The following is a 16,602-nucleotide window of genomic DNA, read 5'->3' on the forward strand; positions in this document are numbered from 1 at the left end:
TGATTAACTGCGTCCGGACACGATTCAGATTCAAACAGACTTTATTAGATCTTATAAGATACATGGAACTCACTGAACAAATGAGACATTGAAATAAGTTATAACTGTAAAAGAGAAGAACAAAAGAAAGAAATAAACATAAGCTCAGCATGCACTGATTAGCTGATGATATGAAGGTTCTTAATGATTCTGACACAAAAAAACACTTCAATACTTAAAATCAGAACAAAGGAAACCTAAAATAAAACAAATCTATATCATACACAAAGGCTTTCACAATATCATTGGCTTCAATAAATCTAAAATAGATGATCTGATGATATACTGTATTATCGTTTCTGAATGTAATCACTGAAGACTGTTACCTGACTGCATATAGTGCACCAAGGCTGCTTTCTACAACGAGTGAGCGAATGACTTGATGTTTGAGGGGGGAACCATTTAGTTGGATGTTTTAAATGTAAGTTTGGTAAACACTTATCTCTTTCCCTGATTCATTACATCCTGTAGTCTGATTGATCTGAGTTAACTTAAAGTCGGTACATATTGGTACAACAGTCGTTTTCCCTTAAATTATCTTTTAATCAAAATGAAGGGATATCTTTTACCTATAAAAAGTGTTTGCCTCAGTGGCCCTGTCATATACACTGAATCAGAATGATTTTTTTTATGTCACATCACTTCAAAGTATTCCTCTAAGTTGAAATAACAAAGCGAAGGCGAGTATAGTCCTAAAGATTGGATCTACACACCATTACATGCAGAAAAGAGTGCAGATTATTTTCAGTGGCGACAGGAAGTAGGCAGAGCAGATGTGCTGATTCTCTGATTCTCTAGTCGAAGTTGAGCGTGTGGCTGTCGAAGTGTGTGAGCACATGATTCTCAAACACCTTCTGGTCGCAGTCCAGGGGGAACTGCTCGCTGCACATGGGGCAGATTTTCCAGTGGCTCTCCACATGCTCCTCAAACTTGCTCTGGTCATAGTTGGGGGGGAAGATGACCTCACACAGCGGACATCTCTTCATGTTCATGCTGAAGAAGAAAACAAAGGCAGCGGGAGAAAAGCTCCAGTAAGCAGTCAAGTGATGATGTGGGCAAACCAGGAGCGTAGGCCCATAAAGAGCATCTGTCTGATGCAACGTGGGTGGCCTGCTGCTTGACTAATGCCAACAAAAGGGGGTTGTGCAGCAGAACAAACACTTTACACATGTTACAATGCACAGGTTTAGAAAACGTAGGGTGCGGCAAACTTGGATGGCATTTATGAGAGTTTGTTGAAAGTGAGGGTGTGTTACCTGGGATCAAAGCAGAATGCAGTTTGTCCGTCGGTCACAAATGGGCTTTGAGTTTCAGCTGCTGCGGGCTGCTCGTTGGCATTACCCTGAGGAAGAACGTTTTTATGAATATGTAGCATAAAGGAGGAAAGTAGTATTGAACTGTATTGTAGAGAATAGAGCTTACATTGTTGCCGTTGTGTTGCTTTTCCTCGGACTCCTCGTGGCCTTCGGGCCGGCTGTGGTTGCGGGTGGGTTGGATACACACCACGTTGCTGTCCCAGGAGGGTGGGCCCACAGGGGGCAGCCTCAGCAGCTGGTCATCTGAGAACTCCTCATCTCCCTCATCTGCAGGGAGAGAATTCAGAGACACGTCTACTGTAAATGCAAGTCCATTATTTCCATATCTGTTACTGGAGAAAGCTACTCCAATCCAACAAAAAGGATACCAACCTTTTGAGTCCGACATGTAAGGGTTTCCAAAATGCAGCTTACTGGGGCTCTGAGAGACCAGCAGGGGGGTGGGGGCGTCCTGGGCGTAAGGGACAGGGTACTGCAGGAATAAAGGCACAATGGACTGGATACTCTCCAAACTGGTTTTCTCACTGGCCCCCTGATCTCCCTTTTTGCCGCTGCCCTGTGCAGGAAACAGCAGAATATATATTTTACAACAAACAAAGAACAAAGTCCAAATTAAATGTTTTCGAGGAGCTAAATGCCTGATTTTATCTCACCACGACTCTTTCCAGATATACAGTGCTGCTTACAATCACACAGCACCTCCTGAGCTATAACTTTTTCTCGCTCACACAAACAATTTAATTAGTGCCCTTCATTAAAAAAGAAACTCTTCTCCTTTTCAAAGGGATCGCGACGCTGTGTTTTATTGACGTTAGTTGCAGACGCCACTTTAATTTACAGTCTAAACCTCAAATTGGGTCATTCTGCTCCTCTTAGCTGTAAGAGAATTACCTCGAGGCAATCATTTAGGTCAGCGAGGACCTTGCGGTGGTCCAAAGTAATGGAATGGAAAATAAGAACTCATTTACTTTTACAATTAGAGGCGTATTAAACACAGACCAGATTGGGTGAGGCAAACTTTCAGGGGGAATGTCACTTTTCAAGGAATTCTTAAAAGTGAAAGAAGTCTATAAAAGAGAAAAATGAAAGCTGTCACTTACCCCGTCTACTTTTTCCTTGTCCTTCAAAACAAGAGCTAGAGTGTCCTTAAGTTCCTTCAGCTCCCGTCCCTTCTCAGCCACTTGGCTCTAAGGTAAACACAAGACACACAAACAAAAGAGACATTTTTAAATGTTCAAACATCTGACGTGTTGCTGATTGAAAACGGTATCATTGAAATACTCTCAGACCTCAGGGTTTGACATTAATTGATCACAGCCATAAAAGGCTTCCCTTTGCTAGGGACTGATTTATGTTCAATACTGCGCAAAGCAAAACAACCTGTTTGAATTCCTCTGAGACACTAAGCAAATATCCGCCTGACCTGAGCCAAGCACAGCATTAGCCAGGCAACTGGAGAGGACTCCTCAGAGCCAGCAGCGCTCGTCTCCAGAGTCTGACATAAACAGCAGTAAAAAGTGGTCTCACAGATAGGCCTGCTCATAAACAACACTGTCTGAGCGGCCCTGTTCAAGGGGAGAGATAGCATCAAAGACTCCATCCCTGAGCAAGACCAGCCATACCCAGCGCTAAAATCGCAGTAAGTGTCCAAAGACAGACCTGATTTGAAATCAGCAGAGCATCACTTACAGCAAACGGCCTGACCGCAGTGCTCAGTGTCTGAACTGACCTTGTAGCGATCTTCCTCTGCTGCCAACTGCAGTTTCATGTTCTCATTGGTCTTCAGTTGTGCCTTAAATTTCACCTCCATCTTGGCCAGCTCATCGGCAAACATGCAGCTACGCTCCTTCTCCTCCTGAAGAGCAGTCAGATTTTCAACCAATGCTCTTTCATCATATTCCTCTATCTTACAATACAAAGAATACATACTGTTTATAAAACAGAACCTAGGGGTTTAAATATCTCATTTGTGGACATATGACCAATAAAAGGACATAAATAATTATTTTTTTACCAGCAGCATCTGCTTGCACTTCCTGTACTTGTCACTCCTGTCTGTTGCTTCTCTGCTGATGCCTTTGAGCTTCTCCTGGATGATGGCTTCCAGCATGGGATCAGCAGAACCTGGACTTCCTGCAAAGATAATGAAGGCATGTCAGACAGTTTGGCAAAGCATAATAAATATTTTAAATGCCATTACTCCTTGCATGACTTACACAGTTACATATCACGTACCTGGAACTGATGTGTCTGGACTCACTGATGCAGGGATTGTGGACATCTCTTGTGCTGAGCATCTCTTCGGGTCCTACAGGCAGGAGACAAACAGTGTTACAAATTAACTTTAAATTAAACAAGAATACAGAAAATAATTAATAAAACATTGGTGCAGGCCTAATGTAGATACATATAGGAAGCGTAACAAAAACACAAATGCTACTGAAAACAATTGACAACATGTCACAAAATGTTTGTTTATTTCAAAAAGACTGCAATCCAGTTGAATGAAATCATCATGTGTAAATGTCTTGAGAAAGCCCGCTTAATGATGATAAAGATTCATCTCAGGAGGTTTTGCTTTATATTCATTTGGAACACAGACCAAATAATTGCTAAAGACCTTTAACCTATATTCAATGAGATGGAATAGTATTACAGAACTCTTATGTAAGTTCTGTTCTCTCACAGGTTAACAGTATGTCGGCTGGGACCTACCCCTTGCTGATCAGAGAGTCTGAGCACTTGTTTTTGCAGTCGCTGACACTCCTTGTATTTCTCCTTGTAGTGTTCTGCAGCCATGTGCAGCCGCAGCTTCAGGTCCTCCACCTCTCTCTGCAGCTCCGCTAAAACAGCTGGGTCTGCAGCGGCCTCTTCTTCTGCTTTGGCCTGGCAACAACAACACAAAACTGATCAGAGACTACAAACACTCGTGTTCAAGCATGCAAAGACCCTTGGGAAGTTGTAGCGATATAAAATAAACTTGCAAGAACTAGCATTTAGTAAAGCGATGCAATGAGGCTGAGACAGAATCTGATCAGGAGGAGGATGGTTTCTTCTTATTATTATTTATTTATTTCAGTTTTAACCTAGCTAAGTCTGAATTATAGAAAGAGCTATCGACCCCTTCAAAGGCAGAACTGATAAAACACCCTGTGAGGCATTTTCTGTTTCCATTATTTTTCTTTTACTACTAATAAATGCATACATTTGCTTTGGTCAGCGTTGGCGTAGTTACAAAAGGTTTGTCGGTAATATATAGTACAATTATGATTTATAACATTCCAATATTTCTGTGGTGAAATACCTACCAACATTATTACATATTTAAATCAAAATCAGATTTATTTATCTTTATAATCATTATTATTCTGATTTACAGAGTATTAGAGGTTTTCTATGCTGGCACATTACCTACCACCCAACCTTCCATTATATCAAATGCTAATAAAAAATGTAATGTATTCGACAGAGCCAATGGAATTAATAAGCAGTGATCAGATTGCTAATAGTCCTTACAGCTTCCTTCTTGGCGTCTGCCTTCATCTGCTCCACCAGGCGCTCCAGGCGGGTGCACTGACTCTGAGCCTCAGCCTTGGCCTGGCGGAGGGCATCGGCCTCCAGCTTCATGTGGTACAGTTCAGACATGGTGCGGTCGCGGGTGCTGGAGGCGTCTCTCAGCTCCGCGGCTAACAGGGAGGACTGCTGCTTGTTGGCGTGGAGCTGGTCCTCCTTCTGCCGCAGCTGCTCCTTCACGGCCTTCATATCTCCCTATAAAAAATGTAAATGTTTCCAGTTAAAAGGTTTTTCATTTCTGTAAGCTCATTATAAATGTGTAATAATTGTTCTATTCTTCAAATTATCTTAACGGTCCCCTATTATACCATTTTTAGGCATATATTATAGGTCTCAGATATATAAAAAAAACATGTCTATGAAGTGTTTTGCTCAAAATACCAAACAGATCACCCATTCTAGACATGCCTCATACCCCTCTATTTCAGCCCTGTTACTAAAGTGCTGATTCTGGGTCCATAGCTTTATAAAAATTAAAAAAAGAGAGGAGAGCTCATGCAGGAGAATTCTACCGGCAGATACTTCTTATTCCTGAAACAGTATGGAGCTTAAATGATTTTTCTCTCACGGGTTTACCACAAGGCGAGTTCCTTTTTATATCCTGCTCTCTCCAGTACAGCGTTAGCTCTGAGTGTTAGCGATGCTTGCTAATGTAAACACAGACCATATTAAGTCCAAAACACGTTGCGCATTATTTCTGATAGGGCCGTGGGCCTAAAGCCAGCCCACATTTCTGTAATGCCGTCATGACCGCAGCAAATCTGGATCAGCTCCGTTGTACAACCGTTTTAAGAGATGTGGGTATGGAGGAAAAGAGAGGGTTGTATTTTTCTGACACTTTGTGAGTCACATTGGAGACACCTATTTATGTATAAAAGACATTAAAAAGTGCATTTTGCATAATAGGGGACCTTTTTTGCATAAGCTTTGATCAAGGCAAATACTTTATATGACAAATCTAGTGAGTTTTTGTTAAAGCATTAAAACAATGTGATTTGTACCAATGGGGAGACTTTGGCCAGGATCTCTTTGTACTGTTTCTCCTTCTCGCTGAGGCAGGCCTGCAGGCGTCCCACCTCCTCTTTAAACAGGGCAATGGTGTTTTCCTTGTTCACATCCACAGACTTCAGCATCTGCAGCTCTGCACTCAGCTTGGTGTTCTCCAGCTCCCGGTTTTTCAGGTGAATCTGGTGCGCACCCACACAGAAGTTATAAAACATTTATACAACACCTATCACAATCATGTACCAAAGAACATATGACTAGTAAAGTCAATGCTGCATGACCTCAATTACAAAACAGAGATTGAGGAAGGCCCGTAAAGTTTTCATAGTGCAACAGCCCCAGTGTGATGCTGCGAGTTATATTAGGTAGGGTTTTTTTTGCTTCATTTCCGTGGCGACACTGCGGCACTCCCAGTTCCTGTGCCGTGCCGACCACAACAGAGGCACAGAAACACCAGACGGCGCAGAAGAAGACAGAATAAGGCATTCCCTCTTTAGACTAAAAGTGTGGGCAAGATGATACAGAATTTGTACTTACTAGTAAGTAAAAAAAGAAACAGGGGAAGTCAATTAACTGAACCTCCAAATTGGGGAATCTAATATAACAAAATATATTGTTAACCGTACAGATGGTAAAACTGACACTGACAAAGTAGTCAAAACCAAACCACCGCTAAGCCAATCTCTATTTTGGCATGTATCCTGATGTAAAAAAGGCATAACTACTACCAGCGTATTACCTTGTAGAGTTCCTTCTCATCTTTTTCGTTCTTGAGATGAGACTCGAGTGTTTCCTTCTCTGCTGTGAGTTTCTTCACTCTATCCTTGAGACTAAAGAAAAGGTCAGACAAAATGTTAGCCAAATAGTACATCGGTCAATATTCATATTCAGAGTTCGGAAAATAATAAATTAGTGAACTAAGCGTATGGTATATGGTTCATGCTGTTTTTAATGCACTACTGCTGGAGTCACAAGCTCTCTCCCTGACTTAAGCAATAGGTGAAATATTTAGAAAAAAAAAAGAAAAAAAAAAGGGAGATATGTGATGATCAAACAACCCAAACTAGTGAATCTGCACCAACTCCTCCATCCTGAGCTCACCTGTCCAGCTCGGTTTCCTTTTGCAGGCCCTTCTGGGTGACTCCAATCAGATCCTCCTCCAGCTGTATGACTCTGGCTGTGGCCTCCTTCAGCCTCTTCTTCACCTCCTCTTTCTCCTCTTGCAGGGCCTGGGAAGAATTCTGCACCTCCTGGGAGACAATTAAATATAATGTTTAAAGACCAAAGCCCAAGTAGGGTATGAGAGAAGAATGCACATGATCTAAAATTGGCATAAATCATTCTTAATCATAAAATAAATGATTTGCTCCAATGTGTGCCAAGACAGATACATCTGGAAGGGTTCAAAACTAATATGACAAAATAATTATAGCTTCCTGGTATATGACTTATTTGATGCTATGCTGAGCCATGGCGTGTGAAAGGCTACAAAGCATAACAAGTGTATTCTCTTTGAAATGAATAAATCAATTATGCTACTAAGATGACATCAAAAAAGCAAACGGAAATGATTTTTTGTAACAGTTTCTTAATAGGAAGAATTTTGGAAATCTTTATATTCACACCATATAAAAAAACAAAACATATAAAAGTATAGTCGTAAAGTTAACAGCCACAAAATCTGTAATCGTGTTTTCATCTGAAAGCTGTTTTAAAACCAGCAGATTTATGGTTCAGGACAGTATTATGAATTATTACTGAGACTGAAAACTTAATAGTATGCTATAAAAAAAGAATTACAACTTTGATAATAAAAACATTCATATCTGTCAGAGTGTGATTTATACTCTTTTAGTGGATCATAAGTTTGGCTAGTTCAGCATATGTGTAGTCTTTCGCTAGAGGGTGCTAAGAGACAGATATAAAACTGTCTTTAACGTAACTACAAGAAATAGAAAAGGGCATCAATCATATCATTTGGCACTTTCAGCAACATGTGCTTACTCAAAAACCAAGAACAGCTATTGTAACCAGAGACGAAGGAACAAGGCCCTTTGATGAACTGACTGAACCTTCACAACAGAAACAAACATTTCCCCCCCTCCACTCTGAAAATGACTCAGTCTGTTCTCAGCTTACTTGGCTCTCTCTTCTCAGCTGGGCACAGTTTTCCTTCTCCTGCTCACACTCCTTCTGCAGAGCCTCCTTCTCGACCTCCAGCTGCTCCTTCTCCTGCTGCAGGAGGGCCATGTTTTTCACCAGCTCCTCCTTCTCTCTCTGGGCTTCCTCCACCTTTTGCTGCACAGGAGGAAACATTGCAGAGGTTTATGTTCCCATAATCCTCAGTTTCAAGTAGTATATCATTTTGTTGACCATTGTAGGTCATTTTGTTACCAAACTAATATGAACTTAGAAATGTTAGTGGAAGTTCTGGATCTGACAGCAGCATAAGAGCATTGTTGTATTGAGTAGCACTGCTAAATCTTCTGACAAACAAACGGACAGTAGGGCGAAGCATTTAACATTTTATTTATGTAACAAGCACTTATATTTTCTGTATCACTTAAAGGTGGGGTAGGTAAGTTTGAGAAACCGGCTCGAGATACACTTTTTGTTAAATTCCATGGAATGCTCTTAACATCCCGATAGCAATAAATATCTTAAGTGCTTTGACAAAAAATCCATAAAGAAATGTCATCTGTGGAAGCCGTAGTACTGTAAAAAGCATGACCAATCATTTTAGCCGGCCTGGCTAAAATAACTGGATGGCCTACCTGCCTGTCAGCCTTCCATCTGTGCACAAACTTATCTTGTGCTCTCATTGGTCATGTGTGCGTTCGTGTGTGTTGGAGGAGGGGCTCTGTAAGGAAGTGGCAGATTTTTTTCGGCGCACTCGAGCTGGTTTCTCCAAAATGACCTACCCCACCTTTAAGGTCAGTGAGTGGCATACTTTACCTCAAGGTAGCCAGCCTTGGTGGTGACCACCAGGATGTCAGAGTTGCATTCATCCTCCACGGTCAGCAGCTCGTCCTCTGAAGGGCTGTTAGCACGAAACTGGAAGGGCGTGCTGGCCCCCCGGATCTCGCCTTTGTGGGTCACGTAACAGAACTGGTAGAACTCGGAATCATCGTTGGGCACGTAATATCCTGGGGAGGGATTCAATCCAGTCAGTGAACACAATGCACAGAAAAGCCAGAGAGATATTCCTCCACAACCCTACAACTAACCCCAGTCCTTAGCTTTGCCTAAATTGCACACTTATTCCAAAATGCAGTTATAACTTTGAGATAAATGTGTGTTTAACTTCAATGATATGGATCAGAGACTTAGTCTTTGGGATGTTGTGGGTTTGAATGAAAATAAATCTTTCTCAGGTCATGTTACCATCTATTACTTTATAAAAAGTAGTATAACAGATTAAAAAAACACATAAACTGAAATGTTTTTAACCCCAGAACACAGGTCAGGAAGGGTAAGGTTCTTATTTAACTCTACCTAGTGATTCAGTGTGTTTTAACAATCCTCTGATATGCGGTTATAAAAATGTGTCAAAGTCATATAAAGCCATGGTATGATCTTACCCTGAAAGACCACTATTCGGTTGACTGCGGTGCCTTCCTCATAGTTCTCAGGGAGAGGCGACCACAAGAATGTGTAATAGTCCCTCGCTGTGCTCCAACCAACCTGTGAGACATTGTGGGGAATACTTTCAACCAGACGCTCTCACCACATCAGTGTAAGATAATAGCAATGGAGAATTAACAAGGAGACTTCCTAGAATCCGCTCAGTGCCACCTCCAAAAAATCTCAACGTGGTTTATTATAATAATTACGGGGTTTTTAATCTATGTTTGGAAGATAGGTGTCCCACCATGCCAACTGATAATTTCTATAAACCACTGAAACTCCTGCCACCACGTGCATGTGGTCCAGCCCTTGTCATGAGCCAGTCACTATGTGAAAAATGTATCTACAACTCACTCCTAACAGGAAGAGGGAAATAGGTGAAAATGTTATACATAGGTGACTTGAAAATGAAAACCTAAATGTAATTACACGTATTTGATGTGTTGTTAACTGATGGCTGATGAGGGGGGGGGGGGGGTGGAGTATAGAAAATACATCCATAACTTCAGCCCGGTGCCATAAAACTGTCAAACAAAATCAGAGTCACATCGAGCTGGCTGGCTTTCGGTGTTTGCACACTCAAACACGCACACATCCACAACAAGCCCAGTCAAACCAGCCTTTCACACCAGCTTCTGCAAGAGCACATAGATTAACGTGTGTGACATTATATATCAATATTCATTGACACAGATCAAACTTATCCTTACAGAATTTGCTCCGATGTATAGGCTTTTTCTCCATCAGGCTAGTTTATTTTTTCACCTGTGTACAAACAGCCTACAGCTACAATACTGCAAGTGTTCATCAGAGCCAGAGATAGAAGGCCACGGTGCTCCAAAACCCCCAATTGTTACCACTGCAGTTCCAGCCTCCAGCAGTAAAGAACAGGAAGCAATTAAAACATGCACCTAGTTAGAGAGTGTCATTACTGAAGGCTAGCCCTAACCAGTCCACTCATTAGAGCAAGAGAGGTGGTGCTGGGTGAAAACTCTGAGAGGAACTCTTTCACTTACAACAGAGTGGTCTGCTGTGTATAAACAGGGGGAGAGGAGGTAGAGAAACGGTGTAGAGCCTCAATAAAAACTGGACTTGTGACTGAAGCGATAACACAAGCAACATTGCAGAAGAGAAATCTCAAAATGCAAGCTGTAACAAAGTGAGACCATAGAGTTTATTTATGTTTAAACATGACTATTCAAAAGCATTCCAGCAAAGTCATACCTCTGCAAGAAAGCTGACTGAAGCCTATGGCAATGCTGCTGAGGGAGGTTATGTATTGTCTATGTGTATAAATTCAAGAGAGAGTTGTTCATTAATCACAAAGAGAGGTTGTTCTCGAAGACAGCTTAATTATAAAGCTGTGCTTGCTTTCTCCTCGGCCACTGTGACAACCTGTCCCAACAACATTCCTCCATGAAGCTCAGCACGCACTGCAAAACGCAGTATGGTAGATGTTGCAACATTGAAAGGCCATATTTGTTTTTGTATATTCTAAATATAGCATGCAATGAACTTATATCCAGCCGTTTCTTACTATTAGGTGGCTAAAATGTGTTTTTGGGCTGCCTTTGTCCATGGCAGTACGATATTTAGCTTCTGCTTTCTCTAAACTGGGGCCGTGTCCACCGTGATCTTCTGTAAGTCATATACTGACTATGGATAAGTACCTCATACAGACAGCCCCACTTAAAAAAAAACCTTTAACTAGATATAGCTGGACCGTGACTTATATTCAGATCAAAAGCATATCAAATAGATTTCTAAAAAACTGTGGTAGCACTGCAAACAAACTAAAAAAGACTTTGCTCTGTTTGACCGGGGGCCAGTAGCAACTAAATATGGGGGTAAGGAGCCGACAATGATGCACAGTGTATCCAGGTTATCTCTACCCAAACAAACCTAAAAACTTGGCACAGAACATCTCATCTGTCAGCACTGCCAGGAACATTTACACAATTTACGATCCTGCTCAGCTCTGTGTTTTAGAGGCTCAAGAAATTGCTAATTTTAAGATGTATACTGCCAATTGGTAATAGCTTAAGGCTAAAACACAATGTGATGTGGCATCCAGCTCCAAAAGACTGCTGAACACGGTACTTAGACAGCCTCCAGACATTATGTGATCGTCCTCCAGTAGCCTAGCATGACCTCATTTCTCAGTGAAGCTTGGAAAAACCCTCTGTTAACATACATTTCATAAATCTACAGACGTATAATGAATAGCACACACTAGGTGTATTAATCATTGACCTATTTTTTCAGACACAGTATAAATATAGGGCTTTCATCATTGTTAAAAATACGAATGTACATTTTTATGTCTCATGTTCAGCAAAACTGAAACAACTTGTCTCATAACAATAAGTGCACTATACGGGTATAAGGCAGAATGCAACATAAACACAAAGAGCCATTAGTTAGATTTTGTTTATGATTTGATTTACTTTCAGCTTCCTTCTTATATCCGAGGAATAAAAAGCATGCTGGACTGGAAAAGCCGGCATATGCTTCCGTGTCCAACCACGATTCACTAGAGATGAGGCTAAAACAAATGACTGCCACTGTTTTGGATTTAATGTCCTCCTATAACAAGATCCATGTGGGGAACTAAAGGGGGTGAAACCGCTCCAATCCCTCTTCCAAATAAGCACTATAATAGCTGCATAATTCAAGTTGTTCTCACTACTGAATTAATAGTTGGTTTTCACATTTTCAGTAATACCTTAAATAAAAGTCTTGACACATAGCTGCGAGGTGTTCACTGGCACTAATTTGTTCGTTTTTAAGACCTGGATAAATAACCGCAATGTCATTGCTCCCTTGTAGAAATGGAGCTATCATACAGTAATTTGAAACCGTACTGTTATATTTCTGCTACTCCATTTACACATAACCATAATAAATATGCATATACTGCAGTTTTGTTAAAGGCTTTCATAATGCATTGAAGAGCGTTATTCACCTTGAATATGCCAACCCAGTCCTTTGGATTTGGTTTGATGAACTGCGTCAGGGTGAGGTGACACTCCAGTGCAGCATGGGGCATGTAGCTCTTCCCCACATTCTGGAAGATGACATGGGCAAAGTTTGATGTGTCCATGTTGTCGTGTAATGAAGTCCCGTCCAGGAACAGTTCCATAAATCACTCAGCAGTGGCTACACAGGAAGAGACAAGAAACAAAATATGTGATTAAAAATAATAATAATCAAGTAAACAACCAAAATACCTCTCTTCATAACGAATGACAACGCCAGTTCTATATGACGAGAGAAAATGTAATACTGAGGATCCAACAATGACTTTATATGGTTATTAAATCAAATGTAATATTATCAATTGTGTAGTTGGCAGTTAAGGTAATTTCAAACAAAGCACTATAACATTGCTATTCACTAGGGCTGCTCAATTAATCGTATTTTAATCGCAATTACGATTACGGCTTGCAACGATTACGAAAACAACGTAAGCGAAATATAACGATTTTTTTATTTATTTATTGGTTTTTCAGTTGAGTTATACTTAAAGTTCAGGGTAATCAACTGTTAAAAACATACTGTTTTAAAAAAATTTCTCCAATAAATTGATGTTTTCAAAGTAAATGGATAATCGTTTTTAATAATCGTGATATCAATTATTGACCCAAATAATCGAGATTATGATTTTTGCCATAATCGAGCAGCCCTACTATTCACATATATTTTGTATTTAAACATGTCCTCATTGTATTTAAGCTAATAATTGTTCATATTGAGAACATGGCAAATTGTCAGATATATAACCTTTATTCAAGGCTATAGCATTGCGTTACAATTAGGGATGTACGATATTGTTTTTTTTAAACCAATACCGATAACTTCCTGCTTCTCAAGACCGATACCGATAATAATATAATATATATATATATTAAATGTACCTGTAGTTTTTGCACACCTGGTGGTAAAAAAAAGACTAGTAGTGAGCAAATGACATGAGCATTATTACTATGAACAAAACAAAGCCAAGAGCAGTTTTGACTCTTCAAAGTGACCATGTTTATTTTCCCAAATAAATATAATTGAGTATTTTTTTGAGTATTGCCTTTTTCAAAAGCCTCGTCGATAGGTAAAAGCCCCGGTGCCTTTGCAGCTGGCTTTGGATTCGCCGCTAGTGTAGCAGCGCATGCGTCTTCGTACGCTTTTAACACACCATCGTAGCGATGGCGATGTTTCAGGTGACTAATCAGGTTGGAAGTATTATAGCTCGTTGCCTTTTTCCCTCCTCGTGGAACTTTGCATTTGTTAATACAAATAGCAAGCGAACTATCTAACTCTGAAATAGTCCCATACTACCGACGACATGTTTGTTTACTGTCCTGGCTTCACGGCCACACAACATTTACGTCACAGCCAGGCATGAGCGAGGGAGCGCTGGATTTGTGAAAAACTCCCCTCTTCCTAAACCACTAATACCACAGTACTGGCAAAACGGGAGGAGCCGAGTAAAAACAAGCGCCCCTCATCCCAATCCACCCACACCGCAGTATTTTTGTCTTTTTTTTTACCCAAAAAATATATTTTATATTATCGTGGCTATTAATACTTTTATCGGGTTTATCGGGATGACGTCATAATTCCTAATATCGGACCGATAATTATCGTGCACCACTAGTTACAATCCATACCCATATTAAAATGGTTGTTCCACTATTTGCCTTCCAAATGTGCTGTAATGCATTTGTTCTTATTCGACTCAAACACAGTAACTCTCTGACAATCACAACAGCTTTCATGAATGTCAACCAGCGCAAGGAAACTACTATCTTACATTTTGAGTCATATAATTTGTGTTTAAGATATTAAAAGTACTAGTGTTCAATGGTGGTGACACAAGATTATGACTAGTACCATTATACCAGAATTCCCTTTGACTGGCCTTAGATTTGTTCCCAAAAAATGAGTATAACTTCAATTAAAAATCACTCATTTATTTGGTTTGCTTTTGTGATGAAATATCCCTTGATAAAATGGGCAAATACAGATGACATGTCCCAATCAAGGGAATGTCTGATTTGTTTCTTAGGTGTGGGATTACATTAGCCTTGACTAATTGAACTATGCCTTGTCAAGACATGAAGTCATCAAAAACTCCAAGTTTGCCACCAGAAAGATGTTGTCATATGACCAGCAAAATGGTACTCTTTCAGTGGGAAACATAGGGAATGTTCATTACACAGAAATGTACAGGACAAGAGATGACCTTTCACTTCCAACACATGATGGATGATCAATGCAAAAGGCTGGTCCTGTAGCTACACCCATACAACTTATCAGTACCACCCTGAGTGGTAATGGTGCCTGTCTTTACACCTTACATTGGCATTGTATTTGGTCCACTTCAGCTCATGTGTTTGTCAATGATTGCTAAAACACAACTGATAACAACAATGACATGAAATGATTATATGATACAGTGTCCCCAAGATTGAGGTAATAGGTTATTTCCACGATGTCAAAAGGGAAACAGTTTAAAATTAGAAAAAATAAACCCATTCTCAGAGGTGTAAAAAACATCTAATTACACCAATTAAGTAGAAATACTTTGTAACTGTAATAAACTCCTTTTAACTGTATTGTATATCTTTCTAACTTTTATTTGACTCTTTTCTCGTAATGACGTTGTTATTTGTGGAGTTTTTTCGTATCCAATAGCGGGTTGAAATGAACAAAGGATGATGTATGCTGAACAAATGGTATAATCCCCTGAGGCAAATGTTGTGATATAAACACAATGTATTTGACAATATTTAAACTTATTACATTTCCCAGATCACATTTGAGATTCAAAACTTACTCCTAATAAATGTTCAAATGTTTAATGCTAGAATATGTGACATTCATTCTTATGTGAGTCATTGTGTTACAAGATAATTACTTTGACTAGTTCTTATAGTAGTATTTAACTATGTTATGACTTTTAGATTTATTTTAAGGAATACTAATAATAAAGACTATCATAGTGTCACCTCGACACGACGAATGATATAAAGACTCTGCTAGGTTCAAGTAAGCTTTATTTAAACATAACACTGAGATGACGTGAGTTCTACTTCAGGGTGGATCCACCATTTCGGCCTCAGCTGATATAATCCGACGTAATTGGGCCTGTGGCAGTCACACGCTCATCTGATGGTCGGAAACACCGAACACTATTGTCATCTACAGCATTACCGAATATAAAACGCTAAACAAAACTCACGGTAGTGGCATTTATTAACTGACAAATGCAAGCTAACGTTAGGAGGCGAGGCCTTATGTGAAAACAGCAATCATTATGGCTACGCAAGCTTTGCAGCTAGCGAGCTAGCATTACTTACACCATGTAATGGAAGACATCGTAACCTCTAGGCAAAGAGACATTAAGACTAACGAGCTATATATATATACTCATCCCTGTTAAACACATTGTTAGGTGAGACAAGTTACAACGCCCTCAACGAAAAGAGCCGCTAGCTTGAGAACAGCATGCTAACAGCTGGAGGTTAGTTAGCAACGTAAACACGATAGCAATGCTATCTGTCCAACTACCTTCTAAAAGCCCACGTCAAGATAGAGAATCAAGGAGAACGGTAGAATACGTTTTATATATAAAATCAACTTTAAACATACCCAGATGCCATGATTACCAACAGCTGAAATCCGAATGTATCTTAAAAACAATTGTTGACGCAGTTCAGTGCTTTCCCGTGCCCTCTTCCTGGAATAATAATAACATTACGTCATTTCCGGGTAGGGGAGTCGGCTGGGAATCCCACCCGTCTGAGGAGAAAACATGAGATAGCAGACAGAGAATCAAAGTTACAAAATACAGACCACGATGTTATTGAATATCAATTTCGAATAATATTTTTGAATGGCTTAGTACTAGCTCGAGTATTAAAATAAAGTTGTAGTATTGTTAGTATTTGTATTACATAATAAATAAGGCGAAGTGTACTGTTCAATTATTTGTATTGTTATTATTATTATTATTACATTGCAGCTGATACTACATATTAAAACC

The 16,602-nt window shown here is 39.9% G+C and overlaps 1 protein-coding gene across 3 annotated transcripts; it reads right to left on the bottom strand.

The window, feature by feature from the left end:
• Window positions 1–23: 23 nt before the first annotated feature.
• Window positions 24–16,358, bottom strand: tax1bp1b (Tax1 (human T-cell leukemia virus type I) binding protein 1b). 3 transcript variants are annotated; one of them, XM_034228077.1, is made up of 19 exons: window positions 16,209–16,354; window positions 13,478–13,494; window positions 12,526–12,719; window positions 9,515–9,617; window positions 8,889–9,079; window positions 8,073–8,231; window positions 7,035–7,183; window positions 6,673–6,763; window positions 5,930–6,115; window positions 4,872–5,123; window positions 4,071–4,241; window positions 3,591–3,663; window positions 3,370–3,488; window positions 3,085–3,210; window positions 2,456–2,542; window positions 1,728–1,911; window positions 1,462–1,622; window positions 1,296–1,381; window positions 24–1,032 (listed from the first exon to the last, which is right to left on the bottom strand). In XM_034228077.1, exons 3-19 carry the CDS (start codon window positions 12,700–12,702, stop codon window positions 834–836), a joined length of 2,514 nt encoding a protein of 837 aa, XP_034083968.1. In that variant the 5' UTR covers window positions 12,703–12,719; window positions 13,478–13,494; window positions 16,209–16,354; the 3' UTR covers window positions 24–833. The 3 variants fall into 3 exon arrangements, with proteins under 3 accessions (XP_034083968.1, XP_034083967.1, XP_034083969.1); XM_034228076.1 differs by lacking the exon at window positions 13,478–13,494 and having other exon boundaries at window positions 16,209–16,358; XM_034228078.1 differs by lacking the exons at window positions 3,085–3,210; window positions 13,478–13,494 and having other exon boundaries at window positions 16,209–16,358.
• Between the last annotated feature and the right edge of the window lie 244 nt (window positions 16,359–16,602).

Source organism: Gymnodraco acuticeps, unplaced genomic scaffold (assembly GCF_902827175.1).
Source record: "Gymnodraco acuticeps unplaced genomic scaffold, fGymAcu1.1, whole genome shotgun sequence".
In the NCBI taxonomy this organism is placed as follows: Eukaryota; Metazoa; Chordata; class Actinopteri; order Perciformes; family Bathydraconidae; genus Gymnodraco; species Gymnodraco acuticeps.